This window comes from Mirounga leonina, unplaced genomic scaffold, assembly GCF_011800145.1.
Source record: "Mirounga leonina isolate KUSES-001 unplaced genomic scaffold, KU_Mleo_1.0 Mir_201, whole genome shotgun sequence".
Classification (NCBI taxonomy): domain Eukaryota; kingdom Metazoa; phylum Chordata; class Mammalia; order Carnivora; family Phocidae; genus Mirounga; species Mirounga leonina.
In genome coordinates this window covers 16,841,221-16,864,889 of record NW_023270504.1, presented here as the reverse complement: position 1 = coordinate 16,864,889, position 23,669 = coordinate 16,841,221, and the positions used below count along the sequence as shown (strand labels likewise).

At 37.4% G+C, this 23,669-nt stretch overlaps 1 protein-coding gene across 1 annotated transcript in view; it reads right to left on the bottom strand.

Moving 5' to 3' along the window:
* Positions 1-23,300, bottom strand: part of LMO3 (LIM domain only 3) — a 53,611-nt gene extending 30,311 nt beyond the window's left edge. Inside the window, exons 1-2 of the mRNA XM_035027867.1 lie at positions 22,727-23,300; positions 17,350-17,563 (exon numbers count right to left, since the gene is read on the bottom strand). Of these exons, the coding sequence (XP_034883758.1) occupies positions 17,350-17,555 (206 nt within the window). The 5' untranslated portion in view covers positions 17,556-17,563; positions 22,727-23,300. The remainder of the gene's footprint in view (positions 1-17,349; positions 17,564-22,726) is intronic.
* Between the last annotated feature and the right edge of the window lie 369 nt (positions 23,301-23,669).

Below are 23,669 nucleotides of genomic sequence, written 5' to 3'. Positions count from 1 at the left end.
TTAGCCACTCTGACAAATTTTCTTATTGATTCTTGAGTTTTCCCAATTATCTGCAAGGAAAATAATTTGCTTTTTAATATTTACACTGATTACTTCATTTTCTATCTGTTACATTAGCTAGAACCTTTAAAACAACATTGAAGAAAAGTGAAAATAGTGGATATCTCTGGCTTTTTCCTGATTTTAATGGAAATGACTTTAGTATTTAACTGTTTTGTGTTTGCTATTAGGTTTCAGTAACTATTCTGAATTTATTTAATCGCTTTCCTCCTATTTCTCTTTAGCTAGAAGTTTGGAATGGTGCTGAATTTTATCCACTGCCTTTTTGTCACATGTTGCTATAGCCATGCTGTTTCCCTTTTAGTTTGATGATGTGATAAATTGGGTTGAAGCATGTCTTTGCATTCTAGAAATAATCTTACCTGTTCATTCCTTGCATTCTAGAAATGATCTTACCTGTTCCTAGTGTATTATTCATTTTATACATTGACGGACTAGTTGCTAATACCTTTCAATTTTTCCAATCTGTAATCATAAATAAAGTTATTTATTTCTATATATTTTAATATTCTCTTTATCAGGGGAAGGCACTATATTAGCATTATCTTAATTTTGTATAAGTTCAGTTTTAGTTTTCTGAGCTTGCGTTTCCTATGTAACATTCAACTGCAGATGCCAAGTAAGTTGCTAGACAGACGTCCATGGCTGAAGCCTGGCAGAATGTATGGAAGGTAGGCGCAGATTTAAGCGCCATCGCAATATGAGCAGGAATTACAACCATGAGGACAGATATCTCCTAGAAAAAAGAAGTTAAACCTCAATAAGATCAGTCTTCCTTCACTCTTAAGTGTCTGGTGAGGATGAGACAGCCAGAAAAAGTCTGAACCGTGTAGGATCATGGCATGCCAGAGAGTAGAAAGCTTTTAAAAGGGTGATCGGCACTATTAAAAGAGAAAAGAAAATATTAGATGATCCTTAAGAAAATATCCACTTGGTTTTAGCAAAAATGAGATATCAGGGATGGCACTTTCAGTAAGGGGACAAGCCAGGTGGCAAGTGGATGACATACAATGAGGGTGAGGAAGTTTAGATGATGAGGATAGACTACACTTTTAAAAAATTCAGACAGTAAAGGAAATGGATAGTACCAACATATATTCATTCGGGAGAAATATTTTTTTTCAGAATGGGAAAGATATAGTATATTCATGTGTCAAGTGTCAAGATTTTCTAGAAGATACTAAAGATACCAAAGAAAAAGGAGATACTTCATAAAAAGAAGATCCACAGGATATTGAAAGGTATGGGGCCCACGGCCATGGGATTGGTCTTAAAAGGAACAGGGAGACTTCACCCACAAGGAAGAGGTAAAATCATTTTATTTATTTATTTATTTATTTTAAAAAATATTTTATTTATTTATTTGACAGAGAGAGACATAGCGAGAGCAGGAACACAAGCAGGGGGAGCGGGAGAGGGAGAAGCAGGCTTCCCGTGGAGCAGGGAGCCCGATGCGGGGCTCGATCCCAGGACCCTGGGATCATGACCTGAGCCGAAGGCAGACGCTTAACCAACTGAGCCACCCAGGCACCCTGGAAGATAAAATCATTTTAAAATAAGTGGAAAAGATAGATGAAACATAAATAGTGGCAAGAAGCTGATTCATTTCAAGCCTAATGGCTTCAATTTTGAAGAAGGCAGCAAAGGCATCTGCTGAGAATGAGGAGACAGGACAATTGTCCAAAGAGAGGGCCTTTAGGGGAGCTGTAAATGTTCAGCAGAGCTTTAGAAGGTCATGGGTATGGATGTTGGCCAAGGACAAATAAATGATTCATCCCTAGAGGCCAGGTGAGAGGGGAAACCAATTATTTGTGGGAGCATCAATCTGTATTCTATTTATTTCCAGCAATGCTCAGCCATGCTACAGGAATAGAAAAAAAAAAAGTGCCAGACTAGAGCCTTGGTGAGGCCTTGGTGAGCACTGTACTAGAAGGACAGGCACGGTAGAAGGAGATGGAAAGGAGGCTCAAATGATCAACAGTGGGATTCAGTACTGGGCAGGCAAGGACAGAAGTCTGACAGATTTGCCCAAATCAGGGGGAAAAAGGACATACTGGGAGAGCTGAATGTTTGAGGTCAAACAGCAGTTGTACTGCAAGTGAGACAACGAAATTCTGGAGTTTAGGATTCCTGAGATGAAATATTTTAAGGACAAGAGGCTGTTTGCGATCCTGGGAAGGGAGGGTTGATGTTCAGTAGTAGGGAAAAAGAAGTTCAATAAGTTAGAGCTAGGTTTCAGATGCGTCAGCTACAAACTTTTGAAATCTCCCCGAATTATGGCAAGAGAGAAATGACAAGAGTGAGAGAAAGGGTAACAGGTTGTGTAGATTGCATGCGTTTTATGGGACGATGCATTTTTAGTAATGAGTGGGGATGACTGTGCGTATCCAAGATAATGTCAGCTTTTCCCTCTTCCTGAAGTGTGAGATTTCAGAGTAAGGAGTCCTATGCCCTATTGACAGCTGAACGGAAAAACCACCCCCCTAAAGGAGAGGCAGGTTTCAGGTAAAGCAATGGATGAAACTCAGTTAAGACAATGCTTTGATGGAAAAAGCATCTTGCTAAAGACTGTGGATATAGCAAAGATTATTGATGGTGACATGAGGTTTCCAGAGGACTCCGCAGAAAAATGTTGAATCATGGTAGAAATATCCAGCAAATGAGGGAAAGAATGGAAATGAGAGGATTGCAATTAATGCTGGCTCGTGACAGGGTGGTGGCAGTGAATCTACCTTGCATCTGGTGATGAGTAACTACAGGGTTGAATCACAGGGCCTATTTAGAAGTAGATGGCCTCAAATATCTTAACTCTGGCCCCGTAAGGGTTCCAGAACATATCTTGCTTAATCTCAAGGAAATTATAATGGCCTTGAGGTTCGAGAGAAGGTAAAAGAGCTCTTTGCTTAGGAGAGGCTGCCTCCCACCTCCCAGAGCAGGGATTTCTCCACCGTAGCTCCTCCATTCCAGTTATTTAAACTATTTCACTTCAGTGATGTCAAAAATCATCCTCACATGAAATATATAGCTTCAAATATCATAATAAAAATATGGCAAGATAATATAAAAGTCTGGAGAAGATATTAACATAGCGTGCAGTTCTGAACAGTTGTTAGAAAATAAATTTGGACTTGAGCTTCCCAGAAGACAAAGAAAAGAGGGAAAATGTAAACAATATATGATTCACAAGGCCCAAGAAAAACACTATTTAATCAGTTCAGAGTCCCAGGAACTTTTCTTACTCTAAGATGGAGAGAAATTTCAGCACTGAGTCTGCAGGACATTGCATGGCATAGTAAACAAAATCCACAAGAGCATCCCTAAGACACTGAAAATTTTTCAGGTGTTCATTAAAATGTTCTTCAACACAGAATAAAGGAAAAACCCTGATGTACAATTCTGTGAAGAATTTTCAGATGTCAAGGTCAAGTACATAGGTCTCGGGAAGGATCCAAAGGATATCTTTTAAAACTATCAGAAGAAATAGCTTCACATCCAGTTTTTTCAGCTAATCTACCATAAGTACTATTTTCTTCAGACAACTTAAAAAAAATGAAAATTGAAAAAAGATTTGAAGTTGTAGCCTCTAGTAAGAACAGAGAGTATGGAGATACCATGATATAAGAAAGCCTACATATGGAATTTTAGAAATATAACTAAAACACATGCACGGATGGAGAGCCACACTGCATGGTTGTGGCAAAGAGTGCCAAGGGTCACAATCTTCCTCGGCAAGCATTTCTGGGTTTTCTCCAACACAGCTGAGTCACAGACACCCGGGACAATGTGTTTGGACAAATTTCACAATAATCATTACCTTCCATACTCATAGAAAAAACAAATCTGTTGTAGAATATTTCAGATTCAGGCCAACTGAATTCTGGAGGACATCTGCAAAAATACTGTATTTCGTCTTCGGATATTCTTTCTGGGCAGGACCAAGTGCCTCCCAAGGCCCAATCCTAGGTGTCACACGAAGACTATACCATCAGGGTACAGAATGCAAGATACACATTTGCGATTCTCCATAGTGGCGGACGATGTTTTTCTATTTCTCTGATACCCAAGTTAAGCTACTTGAAGCTCAGATTATTTATTGCATTACTTTTGTAACCTTTCTCCCAAAGGAACATGTAATCCGTACACAGTTGGCATCAAATATTACTGGATGGCAGATTTGTTTTTAAAATGGTAAAATTAGATAATACATCTCATCTAAATTCATGGATTTTTCTCCCCTAATAATTGGGCCATGTGATAGCTTAAAAAGCACATGCTCTATCATCATTCAGTAGCAGTTTATTCATTAGAACATTCTGCACTCTTCTGAAATTCAGCATATTTCATCACATCTCATATTTAGTTATTTTCCTTCTCAAAAGGCCTTGTTACAAATCCAATGCATTTAGCTACCAAACCATGCCCATAAGGGTACTTGGACAATAGCTTACATTTTAAATTGTAGTAATTGTGGGTACTGCTGACCTGTCAATCTCAGATATATTTATAAACTGCACACACAAAAATGAAATGAACAAAGTGATTCAGATTAACCAGCTCTGACTACACATTTTAAGAAAATCACTGGGTGTGCCTAGGATCCAATGCTAACAATTTGTTACGCATCACAGTGTTACAGCTTTCTAAATGGTAAGTAACTGTTTAAAAATTCCGAAGCATTCTTAGAATGTTTCACTTAAACATTTCTGCAATAAAATCTTATTGAACTGTTGCTTTCATTAATTTTCTACAGACTAGAGAGCAAGGAATTCAAGTTCGATTTTTTTTTTCTTTTAACTTTGCCTACCACCAGCAAATAAACTGTGCCTCTTTTTTAAATAAACCCCTGGCCTTGAGTTTTGGCCCCTTAATAGTAGCCTACATGGTTGACTACCCTTGGTGTTAAATTTTCTTAAATTGTATTTCTGTCAGTGTATCATTTTTTTAAGCAATGGACCCTATAATAGCAAGCACTGGTCTGTCAGGAGTGCATTTTAACAGCACGACACAAGTATTTTTCACTACAGGAGACAAACAATGATATGTATTACATGCAGTAAACACTGCCTTTGGTACATAGGGTTCTCTTAGCATTTATCTGTCTAAAATCTCACTGTGTCCTGCATAGGGGGCTTGCGGGGGGAGGGGGAGAAACCCTGCCTCATATTAATGTTGCCACTGACTAGAGTAGAGCATTAGAAAGAGTCCACCGCCTTGCCACATTTCTCATGAAAGAAAACCTTGATTTAATATTAAAAGAATAGAGCAAGGCATATTAGCTCATGTTTACAGAGTCCTTTCCTTTCAACAACCACCATATCTTTCTTTTACAACTTTCCCCAAGTATCCATACTTCCCCCATCGTAGTCACGAGTATGAGTATCACTCCCAAACAACTTTCAATCAAGCTTAAAAAGCTTTTAAGAAATAACAGCGCTCTCCAAATTGGGCGTGCTTAAATCCCAGGGATGCTTAAACAATTATCGGCATTTCTATTTCTATTAATTGTATATCTTATCCTTTAAAAGAGTTTTTCTAATTGAAAAAATGTGCAACAGAGTATTTATGATTTGTAAATACACATTTAAATTAAAGGTGTATACTTAAACTCCTTTACGAATAAGGGTACATAATCAAAATGTTTAGAGAGCGTTGTGAAAAAGAACCTCAGTAAGAAGATACTGGCATTCAGTTGTCCTTGCCACCTGAGGAAAAATCAAGACTATGCAGGAAACCTAAAGCAAGCTGAAATTTTATATATAATTCTTCCCTATGGGATAGTCAGTGTAATGCTTCACAAGGGCCATAGAATTTTCACATGCTAAAATGTGGAGAGCGTGTTAGATATTTCAGAAACCTACCATCTCAGGGACAAAGAAAATCTCACGTTTGATAATTTCCCCAAAGATTCCAATTCATCTTCATTTATGTAAAATATACTATAATCTTAATTTAACAAATTCTAATAATCTCCACGTGAAATATTTTTTCCCATATGGCTTCAGGTACACATGGTATTTTGGCATTTCTTCCTCCCACTTCTTTGTAAATAAAAAGTTGGTAAAAGATCTTGGAACAGTGGTAGCTTTTCATATTCTTGATTACTAATCATTCTTAAACAATATATCTTAATCCATTTCTTTAATCTTCTCCTAATGTTTACTTTTCTACTATTTTATCTTCAGAACTCAGTGCTATTCTTTCTTCATAAAATGGGTCTATTGCTCCTATTTACAGATGAGTAAACTGAGGCTTGGAGAGGTTGAGTAACTCACCTAGTAATACACAGCTGGGATGTAGCAGAATAGGGCAGATTTCAAATCTGGACTCAGCACCATTATGCTGATTGACATATCTCTAAAATTGAAGGATTAAATCTAACCTCACCTAGTTTGGAAGATGCTGAGGGAATTAAGAAGAACTGGTGTGACTTTTATCCTTTTATAAAGTGATACAGAATGTAAGAACCAGCAGATGAATGCATCATAATAGCAATAGATGACTAATTTACCATTGATGATAGTTGGTGGGGGAGGGGCAACACCCAATGTGGTAGGACAATAAGAAATACACAGTAAAATGACTTAAAGTACACTGGCTGCGTTAGAATGAATGTAGGATAAGCTCGTTACTGTAAAAAAAGTGAGTTGTGGTTAAAAATGAAAGGCTGTGTTTACTACCCAGCAGATAAATCCTCAAAGGAAAATCAGAAATATTCTTTTCAACTTAACATCTCCTTAAAATGTATAACTTTTTCTCAGGTCATTGCAGAAATCTACCATTGATCAAGAACACAAGTCATTTAACACCTTTAGCCAAATAAGCAAGTGGTCTCTATTGCAAAGATAATTGCTAGTTTAATAACTATTATTACCAACATTATTTAAATACCAAGCAAACTGTCAGGTCAAGATCAAGCAACTTTTCCTTAAAATCAAGCTCAAATTGATGTGCTCTGATAGGTGAGAATCACAAAATGATTAGGAATACAGATCTTCAACTCAACCAGGACAAGATGGCAGGGACTCCAAATGTCCCATCTACCAAAAAAATAGGAGGGCTGCTAGAAATTTTAACAAAAAGAAGCACTCAGGGTGTACAAGGTGACAGGAGAAATTAAGACTTGTAAAGCCATCTGGCCACCACCTTCTCCTTGCTTTCTGAAAAGTATGTTTTGGATTTCTTTGTGATGAAGTGTATATGGCCTGGCCACTGTTTTGAAAGCTCACCCATTCATGCTGTGCCTCTTTGTAAGATTTCAAAGCACATTAGCACAGCTTCTCAGCCAATACTCATGATGCATCCCAGCCCATTTTATAAACATAAATATAGGCTCAAGTACTTCGATTTGTATTTAAGTTTAAAATTTTTTTTTTCATTTTTCAAAGTAAAGACAATTTGTACAGACAAATCCCACTCTCACAAACAGAAATGCATATTCATCTTTTAGTTTTGAAGAATAATCCTTAGCACTTCTTGATGTGAAACTAAAATTAGTGAACTGGGGTTAGGTTAAGAATGGAAAATAGGAGTATAAAGAGAACGCTTATGTAACAGTTGGCCCATCTCATCAAGAATACGATTAAAGAAGTTAATAGGTCTTTGATGCATTTTCTCCCGATGCTGGATTTGGAAACATTTATAATAATTAATATGTTATTTTAAATATTTTATACTAGAAAATAATGTAATAAGGCTTGGCTTAACTTTTAAAATAATGAAAAGTAATCACCCATCAGAGAGCCTTTGAAAAATCCACATCTTTGCAATTTTTATTACTCAAGTATTCAAAAAATACAAATTACATTGTGATCAGGACAGAGCTTAACAACATCTTTGGCCATGGTGTTACACTTACGCATGCTGTGTTGGCAGCCTGAGTTCATCAACATGGACACTCCTTTGTATTTCACCTTGAAATACTACCATGTATACTTTGCCTGATGAGTTCTGTAATCCCAAATGGAACTCAGTCTGGAACACCCTATCTGAATAAGCTTCACAGCAATTCTCAAACAGAAGTATTACCACTTCCTTATGGAACATTTAGAAAAATACAGGGCCATCCTGGTTGTAACAGCAACAGGGAATACCATGGGACCACCTAATGGTTGCTTCTAATCCTTGCCTCTTCTGCTTTTGTTCATTCCTACCCCATACAAACATCCTTGATATTCCTCAAACACATCAGAAAAGCTCCCATTGCAAGGACTTTGTATGGGCTGCTCCCTGTGTCCGGAATGTCCTTCATCTACAACCCCATGGCTAGCTCCTTTGCCTTCTCAGTTCTTTACTCAAGTCACCACCTCAATAAGAACAATGTTGAATGAGAAAATGGGGACCAATGATGCTAAGCATTTTATAAGGGGTGTCAATTGTACTTCTGTTGATTGTACTCGTATCTGTGATAAGAGAAAAAAAAACATGCAAATTGTATGAAAGTTACAGAACTAACTCTGTCTTACCCTGCATCCAAAATATAACCAGGAAGCTCAGAGCTCAGCTTCTGTAATAGGACTACTGGCTTACAAAAGGATTTTTACAGAGCCCAATTTTTAAATATTATTTATAACCTCTCTTCCTCAAAACCTCTTCTAATCTCTTCTGAGTATACCTCTTCTCATTCTCTGTATTGCTTCCTTGGGACCTAACTAGGCTAAACCTCTTTACATATTTTACTTAGTTATTGAACAACAAATAGCGACGTCAGTTGTAGAAAATTTGAAAAATAATTTGCCCTTAAGTTCTTCCCAAATTTCTCCTACTGTCTACCTTATTCTTTACATAGTAAAATATTAATAACTTTATGTTTATATATTATAGAAAATCAATTAGAAATATAATATTCCACATTCATTATTTATAGGAATGAGGTATTGGCACTCAAATATTTGTTAAGTAACTAAATGGTTTCATTTTTTAAATGTTAGAGGGATAGCAAAGTGTGTAATCACAAATATAAACTCTATTACTACCCACTCAGCAAGGATGTGCTGTGGAAAGAAGGGATCCTTTAGCTCAAAAACTTTCCAAATTATTTTTCTAATAAATAGCCACAGAGAACACTAGTTTATGAGTTTTAAGGAAATTGAATAACTTATAATTTCTTTGTATCTCCCAAAGCACAAATGCTCTCTCAGTGGAAATTCACATGCAATACTTACAGGCTTTAAAATTATGTTCACAGTATAGTTGAACTTCTCACCTGGAAAATACAAATAAACCTGCCCACTGAAGCTAATACTCATATTTAGTGTTAGAAGTATGACAGCTTTTTCCATTCACCTCTCTTCCATTCACCCCCCCCCATTCATCTAAGCAAAGAAACAGGTACTAATTGCTCCTCTCACCCGGTCTAATATTTGGCTATTGGTCAGAATATATTTTTATCGAGTAGTTGATAAATACAAAATAAGCATCATGCTTCATGCCATGGGTATTCTGAAATGTAACAGCCCTGAACCAGCCATTTTGGGGGAAATGCGAGCCATCTATTAAGGGACATCACTTAAGAGATTTTGTAATGTAACAACAAGAGAACAAAATAATTTCAAAAATAGTATGCACCTCTGTTAGAATTTTATAATAAAAACATAGCATTGTTCTGAAAGTTTTAGAACAGGAGAATAAACTAGCAAGTCCAAAATGTTCTTTTTTCTTCTTGAAGTTGCCTGTTGGGATCCCACATTATAAATGAGATGGGAATTTATTTTTTCTCAGTGGTATTTAGATTCCTATACAGGGTTCGCATTAGCACATTTTATGAAGTTTCCTTCCCCTTTACTAGTCCTTGTCATATTTGATATTTATGTTTACTAAAACTGATTTTCTGTTTTTATTAGTAGGATGGGTTTAACGTAGATGATGCTTTACTGCATTGGTAATAACAATTTTATTTAAATATGGCTTTGTTGTACTCCTTTGCAAATAATCTTTGAATTCCTAAGAGTCTTTTATTTTCCCTGTAGCCCAGTTGGAGAGTTTTTAATATTAAATTGAATCATAACAACACATGCTGGTTAGAGTGTAACTTAATACACGCAGCTTAATGTTAATTTTCCAACTTCAAATCAGAGATCTGACTATTCCAAGATGATTATTTATCTCGTGTGATTTTGTTTTAAACTAGTAAAGTCCACAGCTAGAGATTTTTGCATCATAAAAAACTGGCACTCTGAAGGAAAAAAAAATTAACAAAAGACTTAGAATCTTTACATAACTACAAAAAGTATTATTGGGATGAAAAGATCTATCAGGAAGTGATGGTAATAATGGGAGAAGGCCAAAAGTTACAGGTGAATTCACAGGTGACTGATGTGGGTAGTTTGTGAATATAGCAAATATGTTTGATGAATATAATAAAAGGGTATGCTTAGGTGCTAATTCCCTTAGAGAAAAGTTATCAACTAATAATAAGGGACAAAAAGCCTCAATAAGCAAAAGAAATTGCTTTAAAGTAAGAAGATCTAAATGCCACACTCCTTGCTTCACAATGTAAGCTTCCACCTCAAAATAAATTTCTTTTCTTTTCTTTTTTTTTTTTTTAATTTATTTGACAGAGACAGAGACAGCGAGAGCAGGAACACAAGCAGGGGGAGTGCAAGAGGGAGAAGCAGGCTTCCCGCCGAACAGGGAGCCCGATGCAGGGCTCGATCCTAGGACCCTGGGATCATGACCTGAGCCGAAGGCAGACGCTTAACGACTGAGCCACCCAGGTGCCCAAAATAAATTTCTTATAAGTAGCTTGAAAAGGGAAATATATGGTTAATCATTAAAACAAACATGTTATGATGGGGGAAACAGATATAGACCAGACAGTATCAAACTCCATCAGAGTTGAGAAAAACAGAATTAGGTGATAAAAATCACAAGGGAATATACTTGGGCATTCTATAGTATTCTAAAACTTGTCTTTCCTCTTAGGATGGTGAACACTCGATAAGAATAAGTTGGTGCTGTATTTACAATACTAAGAAATTAGCTGGCATCAAGTATCTAATTTTACAAGTTTTAAAGCCTGTCAAATGATGATGATCTGGTGAAAGTCAATTATGAAAAAAGTTAATGTTCATTCTAAGGTCATATAGATTCTGCTATGTGTATGGGCAGCATGCATATACATACTTACACCTCTTTAATGCTTAACAAGGGGAAATTCAACGTATCTGTAGGAGTAATCACTTGTATAAGCCAACAAAAAATTAAAATGAAAGAAAAATGTCTTTTTGAAGAAACATGGCTAATGCAAATGTCATTTAAAAAATATCTGGTAAATTGAATAAAAAGAATATTGCTGTTTTTATTTTTACTTTCCTTGTTTTCAAGACCTTCTCCTGCATTTACAACTCTTATATGGATTAAAGTGAGAGATGTTAGTTAATATATTTTGGAAGACAGGATGAGGTTGCAGTATATAATTTTGAGTAATAGAAGACACTCTCATAGGAATAGGAAAATGTTTTCAAACCAAATGCAAAAAAATAAGATTTTAATGCCTCACAGGGTATTGAAGGAAAATATAATGGTTGCCTAAGGTTGATGCAATTCTTCTTTTAGGTTAAATAATTTTTATGTGAGGCAAAAACCTGAACTACACAATACATTTCTACAATGCATATATTCATCAAAACCATTTACAAAATTTCCACTTTCAGCACATTTTTAAAATGAGATTCCTTAATAAATTATGTTTATGCAGTCAAAACACAACATTAAAATTTATTATTAGTCACTTAATGGAAGTTAATGGTGAGTTTATAAATGAAGTGCTGGCTTACTTTGATATACTCTAAGAGCAACCAAAAATAGAGATTCTTTCCCAGAGTTCTATGTATTTATAAAGTGCCAAATAAGCAATTTTAGCAATTCTCAAATGTAGTTCTTGCAGATGCATTTCATCCTAAATATACTTGTAGACACAGAATGGTTTTCTGCTAAGTCAGGTGTGTCTTACTTATCCATCGCATGTGTGAAAACTAACCTGACGGAAGTATTCCATGCTTTATAAAAAGATTAAAAAAACCAGTAAAGATATAGAAACAGTGTGAAGTATTTTCATATTTTCAATATTCTTGAGGGAGGTATTTTCGGTGAAAATATCTCGTCTATAAAACAAGCCAAAACAAAAATCACAAAACTAAAATAATTCATTATGTCAAATACTCACTCACTGAAAATGGATGCATTACAGAATAAGAACAGAGAGATATTGTAGATAAACTTATAAATGAGACATTTTACATGTAGATGGAATATTTTGAATTGTAGCAAAGGAGTTGTGGCTTAGAAAGTCCACCAATTTTTCCTAAAATGAGGGGCACTCTCTCAAAGTATTGCACAAAACAAAATGATCGCTCCTGATTTGTACTGGTCCTTGAATAGTATGTAGTCTAAAATGTTTGAAATAAAATTCAATAATGCTTTCCTATGATAAAACAAAAAAATAGACTTAAAATTACAGCTTCTTATAAAGCTATAAATAAGGTCAGATCATTTACAAGGAACATAACAATATTTTTTAATAGACCGTGGAGTTTAATACACTCATGTTAAAAGATTTCATAATACTAAGATTAGGTTACACACTTAAATATGATAAAAATTATGATTATAATGAAGTGTTAAGAAAACTCAAATAAAGCTTGCAGAAAAAAAGTTCATTTGGGAGGAATTTAATTCAATGTAAAAGCTTAAATTTTCAGAATTTACAACAATAAAAAGTGATTGTTCAGATAATAATAATGCAGTGATTGCTGGGGAAGTTATTTTCAACTGCCTAATATTAAAAAGAGAACAATGAAGGGAAAAAAAGAATAAACACTTTATTCAACACAAAAAAAGTACCTCTGCAGTGAGTTGTCAGATAAAATAATATAAACAACACATTCATGCTTACTTTTAAGGTTGTAATTATGTACTAACATAAATTTAACCTTATATAAAAATTTAGAGGCACCAGATTTGATTAGTGTGAAAGAGTTATAGCCAGATGAATACTCTATGTAGCATTTAATTTTAATTTTCAATTTGAAAGTTATTATATTACTATATTAAAGCATGTAAAATTTGTAGTCAGCATAACAGTTTCAAATCTTTTTTCTTAATTGACAACTATGGTGGCACACGAAGCATCATTCTCTCCCAGCAGTTTCATTTTAAACAAATCATTCTCAAATATAAAAATAGCCAATTACATTAAATTTTATATAAGGCATTTTCGGCTTCTCATATAGGAAGAGCTATATAAGCAGCTTCCATGCTATATATCAGGGCAAACGGCTTTGAATACATTCTCTGCTGAGACTCCATTCAGAGATACAAGATCCAGCCTACAGCGACTTGATGCTTAAAATATACAAGAAGTTTTAGGCTTAACAAAAAAACAAGCAAAAATTGCCCAAACTCTTGAGTGGTAAATTCTGATATTCTTTACTGCCTCCAAGTTGCAAAGTAAAGTAGTTTGTTATTTCTCCTGGTTCTGACTTCTTAACACTTGCCACAAAATTTTAATTCTAAAACTCTGATTACACATTAACTACTTTTTTCATATTTTCCAAACTGAAACAAGGATGATAGATTAGCAGTGCCTAGAGTCCCGTAAACATCATTACTAAAACTGCTGTATTTACACAATAATTATTAATTTACTTTGGGTATTCTATTAGTTGTAAGCTCTAGTTCAAGGTATAAAGATGCTTCCCTTGTCTAATTTGTCATCAGTTCCAACTTTAAAAATAAAAAAGTTACAAATGTGTTGGACACATGTTAAAAAATGTATTTTAACATACACATTTCTAGGTCTTGGCATATAAATATTGATGGGCAGATTGGCTTCTTAGTTTAAGGCAGAAAGCATGTTAACAGGGGAACTTTTAAAAGTCAGTCCTTCTGTTCCTTTATCTAATGAATTTCCAAAGGCAGAGAATAATCCTACAAACTGGCAAATGCTCTCTCATCAGGTATGTGCATTGTATATACTATAGAAAAATGAAGGATATTATACCAGCCCTGTTATGGAAAATGAATTGTTAAGATCTGGAACTTAGTATATAAATGGTAAAATCATCTTTCTTTTTCTTAAGTATAGCTAATTGTGCCACAAAGAAGGAAAAAAATCTGAGAGAAATCATATTTACTGTAATAATAGTTTCTATAACTCTAGGAAAATATCTTATGATTTAAATTCTTATATTCATTATTCAAAGAACTTGAAAAAACATGTCATCACTATCACTACTCAAAGTAATGCAAAATAAAATGTTAGAACTTCAAGACTCATTGTTCAGCATTAGAAGTGTTTTTTGTCTTCTTTTTTGGAAGGAGAAGTTAATTAGGAAGTTAATTACAATTGGCAAAAATATTTCACTCTTCTCTAGATACGAAAAAATTATCTGGCCCAAGATAATACCTACAATTAATACTTCACCAGTACAGATAGAGATAAAACTAGTTTTTTCTTTATCATTTTCCATATTCTTACTTACTGATGCCTACTAATTTAGACAGAGAAATACAAACCTGTAAGTTATTTATGGCTTGTTTGGTGTCTTAAAGAAATTACACACTATCCAATCACCAAAAACCAAAACAAAACCACTTGTGAATCGGATTTAAATGGTTAAGCTGACTGTGCAAAATACAAAATACAAAAAGGAAATGTGAACTAAGGCAAATGAGAAAAATTATTTTCAAAGCTCTAGAAGACAGCCATGGAATATTACTTGTTCACTGATCATATTACAGATTTTGTGTAATTAATAATCAATTAGATAGTAACAATTTTAGGTACACCTTTATTTTTCTTAATTTTGTCTATTACCTAAAGTTATGCCTCTCACACAGCAGGCATCCAATAAACATTTTTGAACGACTATACCATTTAAAGAAATTAATTTATAAATAAAGTCTGCCTAATTGTATTTGTCTATCTGACATGCAGAATTAGACTATTAAATTCCAGTAAGAGACATGCTGCTGAACATCGACACAACTTCACTGATACACACTTCTTTCATAAAACTACATACCACATCTGCAGCATAATCTATAACACATAACACAGTGTTTTACACACATTCCAATCCCCCATTTCACCTCTACAATTTTTAAGTATTGATGAATTGCTCCCTGCCAAAGAAGTCACATTATATACAACAAACCTTCAGTTTAAATACAGGAACAAGCTTGCTGTTAACAACTTAGTTTGAAATGTTAACAATCCTTAGGCTGTTAACATAACAACTGGCCATTTAATGACCAATTTAAGAGGAAATTATACTCTGAGAAATGAATATATTGGCAATCAGGACCAGGGTTTTGATTTGAAAGGGTATGATTTTTTTTTTTAACAAGTTAACGAACATTAGAAGTTCGAGCCTATTGGAAATTAAGTTATGTTACCAAAAAAATCTATCTTAGAGAAAGATAAGCATTTCTGATACGGAAACTGTTTTGATAAATCGTTTTCAACAAAACACTTACTTGAGACTATCAAATGGCAGTTTAACATCATATTTTTATTACCATAAAGAAGAATAACACAAAACAAGTCTAAGGTCTCTTTCTGTGCTTGCTACTATATTCACAACTGCAAAACAGTTTAACTCACGATACAGGTAGTTCATTGGCCAAGTATAAATTTTTAAAATCCAGCTATATCAACATACTTTCTTTAAATCTTACTTAATTTTTACCTTTATTGCTTATTAGGACACCTTAATCTCGCCCAGACTATACAAGCTCCTTGTTTTGGAATCATTGTTACATAAATCCACTTGACACACTGCAGTTGTAAACAGATGTAAAAGTCAAAAAAAGAGTCAAAAAAGCCATGACTATTGGTTAGTGAAGATAAAGCAAAACTAGGAAGCATTGTTAAATCACTGAAAGCAAATGCAAACGCTTTATGTGGAAATGAGGCTCTAATTCACAATGAGCAGAGGAAAAAATTTTTTATTTCAAAGAAAAAGTTCAAAGACTGAAGTTCTAAGAGAATTCATGGAATAAGTTAATTCTGATTAGTTGTGCCACCACAATAAGGGAAATCCTGGCTATAGAGTCACTCCCCATTGTTGGCACCCTGCATGTATTTTGTGCCCTTGGAACACAGAGGACTAGAAACAAGTGGTCATAATTAGCCAGGAGGCTGTCAGATGAGGCAGTCCTAGGAGGGGGAAAGAGTAGAATCTGATAAACAGTCCTGGATTCACCCTTTTAAACTACCTCTAATCAAATGATAAATATTTTTAGATAAAGATTAAATCAGACCAAGAAATGACTGAATTATATACAGGGAAGCACCAGATTCCCTAGAAAACATTTCTCCAAATGACCAAGATGGTTAAGGAGCTAGGGCTGATTGATAAATTTTGTGTCATAAAGGAAAAAAATTCAAAATAAATCGCTTAATGTCAGGCTAGAAAATGATTAATTGTATTAAATATGAAAACCCAAATGATGCCATATATCATTTCTCTAATTTGATAGGTCCTACTTTATTAATATATGTAATTTGCAGCTGAATCAAATCACAAAGTTCCCTGAAAAGCAAAATAATTTTTCTTAAATAGAAGTTCATGTGTTGAGTGCTAAATGCTGGGAAACAAGTTTAGTGGGCTTCACGGTTTTTTAAGCAAGAGCATATGAATTGTTATCAAACTGTTCAGATGTTTACAGTTTAGAGGGTGGCTACCATCTCCCCATAATGATGGAGATCTTTACTGTGCTCATTTCCTTAATGCTACTGGCAAGTCTGAGGCTGTTAATGCTCAGTGATGTCTTTGTGATGGCCACTTGGAATGCCACTGAGGGTGGGGGGATGTATTCACACTTGGGGAAAGTTTTCAAAACTGTATAATAACCATGCTAATAAATACCAGCTAATTTCAAACTGCCTTTCTTTGACAAATCAGAAACAGAAGATAGCTGAGTAACTCTTGGGGTCAAGCTCAGCCTACCTTGTCCGTGGGGTGTAATACAACACTTACATGCTGATTTCTACCAAATACATCCTTGCCATGAACTGGCGGTTTCCTTTGGGCAGTGGAATCACCTATTTCTAAATCTGAGCATCCAGGCTGGCCAAATGGGAACACTTTAGATATGAGGCTTTCTTGGCCATTCCTTAAGCAAGAATTTGCATCCGAGGCACCTGGCGACATTTTGAAGGCTGACAGGTCAACATCCTTCAGGGATATAAGCTGGCCATAAAGAAATGAAACCCCCAAGAAATACACTTACAAAAATATTTTAAAAGGTATCCAGTCATCACTGGTGTGCAAGGATAATTCCTACCTCAGATAGTCTCTGCGACAAAGGATAAGATTAGCTTTAGTGTACAGGGTGGAGCCCACCTCTCCCAAACGACAGTCACAGCAGGCACACTTCAAGCAGTCTTCATGCCAGTATTTGTCCAGTGCCTTTAGAAGATACCGGTCCTTGATCTTTCGGTTGCAGCCAGCACAACCTTTCGGCTTGGTGTCTGGCTGGACTGAGAGCATTTGTATACCTAAAGGAAGACAAAAACAAGAAAGAGAGCTGGGACTACAAGAAGGAATCAGAAGAGGTCAAAAGACCTTACACAAGTTTCCTATTTAACGCTGCGTTTCTCGAGGAGCGTTAGACTTTCTTCTGTAGGGGCATACCAAATCACGCTAAATTCTGGAAACAAAAGGCTCAATCAAACATTAGACAGTCCTTATTAAATCATCTAGAAAGTCACACATACAAAGTGGTGAAAATAACACATTCTTGTTGTGTATAGGGAGTTGGCATTGTATACACCAAGTTAAGCAACATTAAATAATTTTGTTTTCTCTAATAATTCTCTACATAGGGTGGTTCCTTTGGGAAGAAAATGTGAGTGAATGGCTAACAATCTTCAAGAAAGCTATTTAACAAACGAGTCCGTGCACAGTCAAGAATGAGTTTTTCTCTATTGGTGAGAAATTTGCTTGCTATGTGCTTGATGGTGGAAGAGGGGACACTCTTCTGGGATTACACTAACCTGACTTAGCAGTGGGCATGTTTATAGTTAAACACACAGTACAGTCATCCAAAAAGCTCACCAATACGATATTGCTTGTTTGCATCCAAATACTTCCTTCTGTGCTCTTGATATTTCAAAATTATTCCTTATGTTAAAATTTTTAAAATGAATCTATACTCACAAAAACTTCAGTCGGTGCCTCTATTAATGGCAGCTCACCTCACTGTATACTAACTACATGCTTTGATAGAAAACTAAAGTACAGGATTAATTTATTACCATAAACACGCACTTATTTATTTTATAAGGGAAAGAAAAAACAACAGAAGGTAAAATCTAAATACATATAAATTAAATAAACATATGTACATAAATATATTACATGCATATATCTATAGTGCACTAGACATAGGATGTTTATCTATTTTAGACATATATCTCCATCATGTATAAGGAGTCTAGCTGAGTTCTGTAGGTTTTACAACTGGACTGAAATTTTTTCAATGAAAGGCTATTCCCCTTTGAGTTTCTTCTTCTCTCCCAAGTGTCAAACACCCAGCTTAAAAAAAAAAAAGAAAAAAAAAAAGCTGGACCAACTAACAGAACTTCATATTTATCAAGTAACTCATTCTAAGCGCTATAAAATACTGTAGACATCATCGATTCCTAACTCCCTCGTTTTACAAATTGTGATGCAGAGGCCTAAGAGCGTTTAAGGACTCGCTCAAAACTGAATGACAGTGAAGTACTAGATTTGGTGGTCTTCTTACAGTCCAGAGCTTCCACTCCTATAGGATGCTTCCTCTCCTACGCAGAAACTTTTAAACTATACAAAACACCAAATGTGGATGCACTTGAAACAGTTTCAAGAAAAGAAAAGCCAGGCTATGATCTTAGAGTATTTCCCTACTCCCAAGGAGCCAACCCTCCTTTAGTTTCCCTTATGCCTTCTGATGAAGGCTTCACGTCCATTACCTCCACAGTCTTTTTTTCTTTTTTCATCACACTGATAAGAGACACCAAGGCACTGTACTCTCAGAGCTGAGTAACTTTTCTCGTTACAAAGAATACATGGATTGCACATAACATCGTTATGATGCTGAACTTCCATTAGAAAAGAACTTCTCTGGCAGAGTAATGGAAGAGGGTATGGCAGGGAAGAAAGCATGATGTGCACAGCCGTGGTAGCTGGAGCTGCAGACTCGCGGCGGGAGTTGTGCCGAAGAGCAGGTGCTATTCCTATAGCCTGCTTTCTGTTCCTTTTCTTTGAAGGAGCTGAGGGTCTAGTGTAGATTAATCATAACCCTTGATAGCTCTGCTAAATCTCACTCTCTAGAACTTCTAACAAATGAAGTTTCTTTGATCAGAACTAGTTACCGTCTTCTAGCAAGGTTCCACAAGGAATAAATCCTATTAATTACAGTACAGAACATATCCAAGTGCCTCTTAACCATATACCTGGGGGGAGGGGGAAATTTTGATTTACGAAATGGCATTCTGTATTTTGCTATTGAAGACATCAAGAGATATGAGTGGCTATTCTGATTAGCCAATTTATAAGGCTATTATTTTTTCATATCACAAAGCTGAAAGAAATTTTAAAATCCTTTTCAGTTGTAGCTCAGCTATATTTCCCTCAGTGCAGTTACTACCATCAAGCGTAGAAGGTCAGCTATCTTTATTCAAAACACTTTGCAACCAAGACAGGGAATACCAACATTTGGCACAAGTAACACTACCCTGCTTGTCTTCACAAAATGTTTTTGTTGTGTTGACATTTTAATTTAGCACTCAGAGGCCAATTAATATTTGAAACTCTTACTTTCTGTTTGGCCTTGGGCTTGAAGGAGTTTGATATTTTGCACTCCAAAAACCTGGTGCCTTCTTTTAGAGAACATCATCACATTTCTCTTGGAGAGGAAATCGTTTCAATAGGATGCAAGTTAACAGTTGTAGAAAAAGAACTATTTAGTAGTCACTACATTGCCATGTACCTAAAAGACACAAAGCATCAGCAGCCCCCCTCACCATCCAGAAGAGCACGACTGGGTAGAGTTATGTGTTCAGAGCTGAGAAACATTTCACAAGTTGCTCATAGCACATCAGGACTCATAACTAGTTTTAGATTGGCATGTAAATTGTTCTGAGGGAAATTCTTATTGCCTCTGAGACCCTGCCATTCTGAGTTATTTGACAGTTTAAGGGAAATCATAATTAAAAAAAAGACATAAATAATCGCCTGTGCAGTGTGGTGTGCAGAAATAAGTAGAACCATTTCATTTAAACTCTGGTGAGCTTTTAATTGCCTGGATTGCATTGTGAGGCGGCCTAACGGTTGATTGCCTCCATTATGTTCCCTTGTTCGGTGCCATTCATCCGCGCAGGCTCAGCTTCAGTAGTTCACACAACAAAGTAACCACAACTCCACAACACACAGGGGCTTAAAAAAAATAATCATAATCAAAGATTTGCAGCACTTAGACACAGTCTTTTATATTTTTGGACTAACTACACATAGTGAATGGAAAACATTTTGTCCCTGTCGGAAGATTCACAGAGAACAATTTGGGAGAAGGAACAGGAAGAGGGAATACATAAAGGGGGTTGGCAGAGATGAGGTGCCTCAGGAAGATGCTAAAATGGGAATGCAGGTTCTGCAGCTGGGAGCAGTGACACAGATTAAAAGAATTTGGCCAACGTGGCCGTTCGATTGCCAAGAGGTACCAAACAAAAGATTTTCTCTCCTCCTGCCCATCTTCATCCTCTCCCCAGCCCCCAGACCCGACTGGAGAACTGGTTTGGGCCTAAAAGCTTGTTTCCCTCTGTTCACTGGCCCAGAGCATCCCTACAGGCTGCAGCCCCCTAAGGGACAACAATGCAAATAGATGTCCCCAGATCCCGGGCGCTGGAGCTGCTTAACTCTGTTCTGCCCCTTCAACTCCCAACCCCCTCCCCATCCTTCCACCACCCCCTCCCCTTTTTGAGCAATGGAGCTGGGAACCAATTTGATTCCCTTTTTCTCCAATGCAGCTGCAAGGCTCAGAGATACTGACATTTTTCCACTCTTATCAGTTTAATTACAGTTACCATGGCAGCAAAGTGCTAGTGCTTGGCAAAGGCCAACAAGAGATTTGCAAGACTGAGTTCAATTTTGATGCAGCTCACATGCAAAAAAAAAAAAAAAAAATAATAATAATAATAAAAATAAGAAACATACATACACTCTAACAAAGAATGCCTCGCGGAGTTTATGCTCTAGCCTTTTGTGGTCCTGTCTTTGCAGCCACACAGGGGTGATTTGCAAAGAATGTAGCAGTATTTGTTGCACCTAGCAAGATTAATGGGTTTAAGCAGCAGTCTTTCAAAGCAGTTACAACAATAATATTTCGGATCTTTTAAAAAGACACAAAAGCAGCAGAAGAGCAGGAAAGCTTTTGAGCAGCCAAGAGTGCCGAGCGCCGGCAAAGTGCATCTATGATAGATTGTAACCTTACCAAAACTTTTCTCCTTTTTCTGCATGAGTTGACTTAGGCGTGCCTGAGTTGCAGCAGCTTCGCATTGAGCACCAAGCCCAAGGTAGAAGTGGAAGGGGCTCTCCTGGATTTAGCTCAAGTGTGGACCTGGTGCGCAGCCTACACCGCCCAGGACCGACTATTGTGAAGCCACTTTGGGAGCGGGTCGGAGTGGCGGCAGGGGGTGGGGGAAGGGATGAGGGCGGCCAGACGAGACAGAGCGCACACACAGAGCCCCTCGCAGTGTGGCAGTGTGCAAAATGATGGCGAATGACAAAGCCACATGCTTCCCTAACTCTGCCCGTAATCCTAAAATCCCAGCGGCCCCTTTTAGCTTCGTGGTAACAAATGGATTTGATTAAACTGTCACATGCAGCGTTAGCATAGCATATCATGTTCAATATGAAAAAGATCATAAATCTGACTTGTATTTCATAACAGCAATCTGGGTAGCCCCCGTAAAAATGTGCTGCATCAGTTTGAATCTCAGCCTCTTAGGACATAGGCACCTTGTTCCACGGAACCTCTCTTGTGGCCACTTCCCCCCCCCCCCCCCCCCCCCCGGCAAATAGTCACTTTTCCATGTCGCAGGAACAACCTTTTCTTATTATGGAAAAGTGGGGAGAGGCAGAAGTGTGGACAAGAACCAAAAGATTGCAATTTCAACTCTTGGGGGAGGGGGGCTGTGGATTCCAGCAAGTACACAGAGTGGGTCCGGAACCCACCTAAGCGCTGACTTGCCTTCCAATGGGCCAGGCCAGAGCGAACCTCTCCTAATTCCCAACTCTCCCTGCCCCTCTCTCCCCGGGAGTCAGGGGTGTGGAAATGCGGCGGCTCATCCTGAACTTTGACTATTATCCACTCGAGTCGTACTTGAGACATTCCGCGCCGCACCCGCTCTCCCTCCTTCCATCAACATCTTCCGCCTGCATCTATTTCATGTCTCATCATAAAAATAGTGAAGCCTCACATGATTTAAACAAAACCGTCTCCGCAGAGCTGCAGCCCGAGTGAAAGTTGCAGTGCGGAGCTGGGCTGCAGCTCCAGTTTAAGCCTCATTAGGAGAGGCTGGGGAAGAAAAAAATACCCACATCCGCACACGCACGCGCGCACCCGCAGACACACACACCACAAATAAGCCGACGCGTGTGTACACAGTTGCTGCACTTACCTTCTCAATTAAGCGATACAGGGGGAGGCCGTTCAGAAAGCACAGTGGCTGCTTTGTAGGGCTTCTCCTTGGGAAAGGTCAAAAAGAAGCATTGTTTGAAAAAAAAAAAAAAGAGGGGGAGGGAAATCTCTATTTTTTAAGTTTAAAATAATGAGGTCCTCAAGGATCCGCCAAGTAATGGTGTTGACCGCATCTGAGCCACAGGTGTCCTCCTTTTAGGCAACTGCAGTCCGAGGCTGCTTCTCTCCGTCCTGGCTCAAGACAACTTACCCCAGCAGCACGCGAGGAGCCGAGCTGAAGGAAGCTCCGGCTCTCAGCTGCAAAATGCAATCCCTTCCCAGCCAGACATAATACAGCCAAAGAAAAGGTCACTCAGTTATTACTGAGCCGGCGGAGCCCAGGCAGCGCTTGTCAAGACCACAGAGAAGCAGCTCCCTTCCGATTTAAGACTATTTACCTCTCGCCCCCACCCCTCCCCTCTTCTCTCCTTTCCTTCTCTCCCTCCCTCTCTCGCTCGCTAGCTCGCTCGCTCGCTCTCGTGTGCCTGTTCTGCAGCTCAGTCAAGTACAGCCGCCCTCGGAAAGTGCAAAGCAGCCACGAGACAGATCGGGCTTTGTTGCTAATTTCCCAGGGTGAAAATTTACAAGCCTGCGAGTGCAGTCAGCACAGCCACACGCATATGCTACTCACAAACGCTGGGGACGACCCCCGCGCACAAAAAGTGACCTCTGCGGGAGTCGACTGGAGACGACCCTGCCTCCTGGACCCGGCCAAAAGAAGTCCTGCGAAAGAGCTCCGGAGGAAAAGAGTCGGATTCCTAAAATAATCAGGCATTGGAATAGGTGGCCACATTTAAAGCAAACTGTCTTCCAAAGCCATTGCGGAAGCTACCAATTATGGAAATTAAAATAAAGCAAGAGAAGCAAACTGCTACTAGAACACA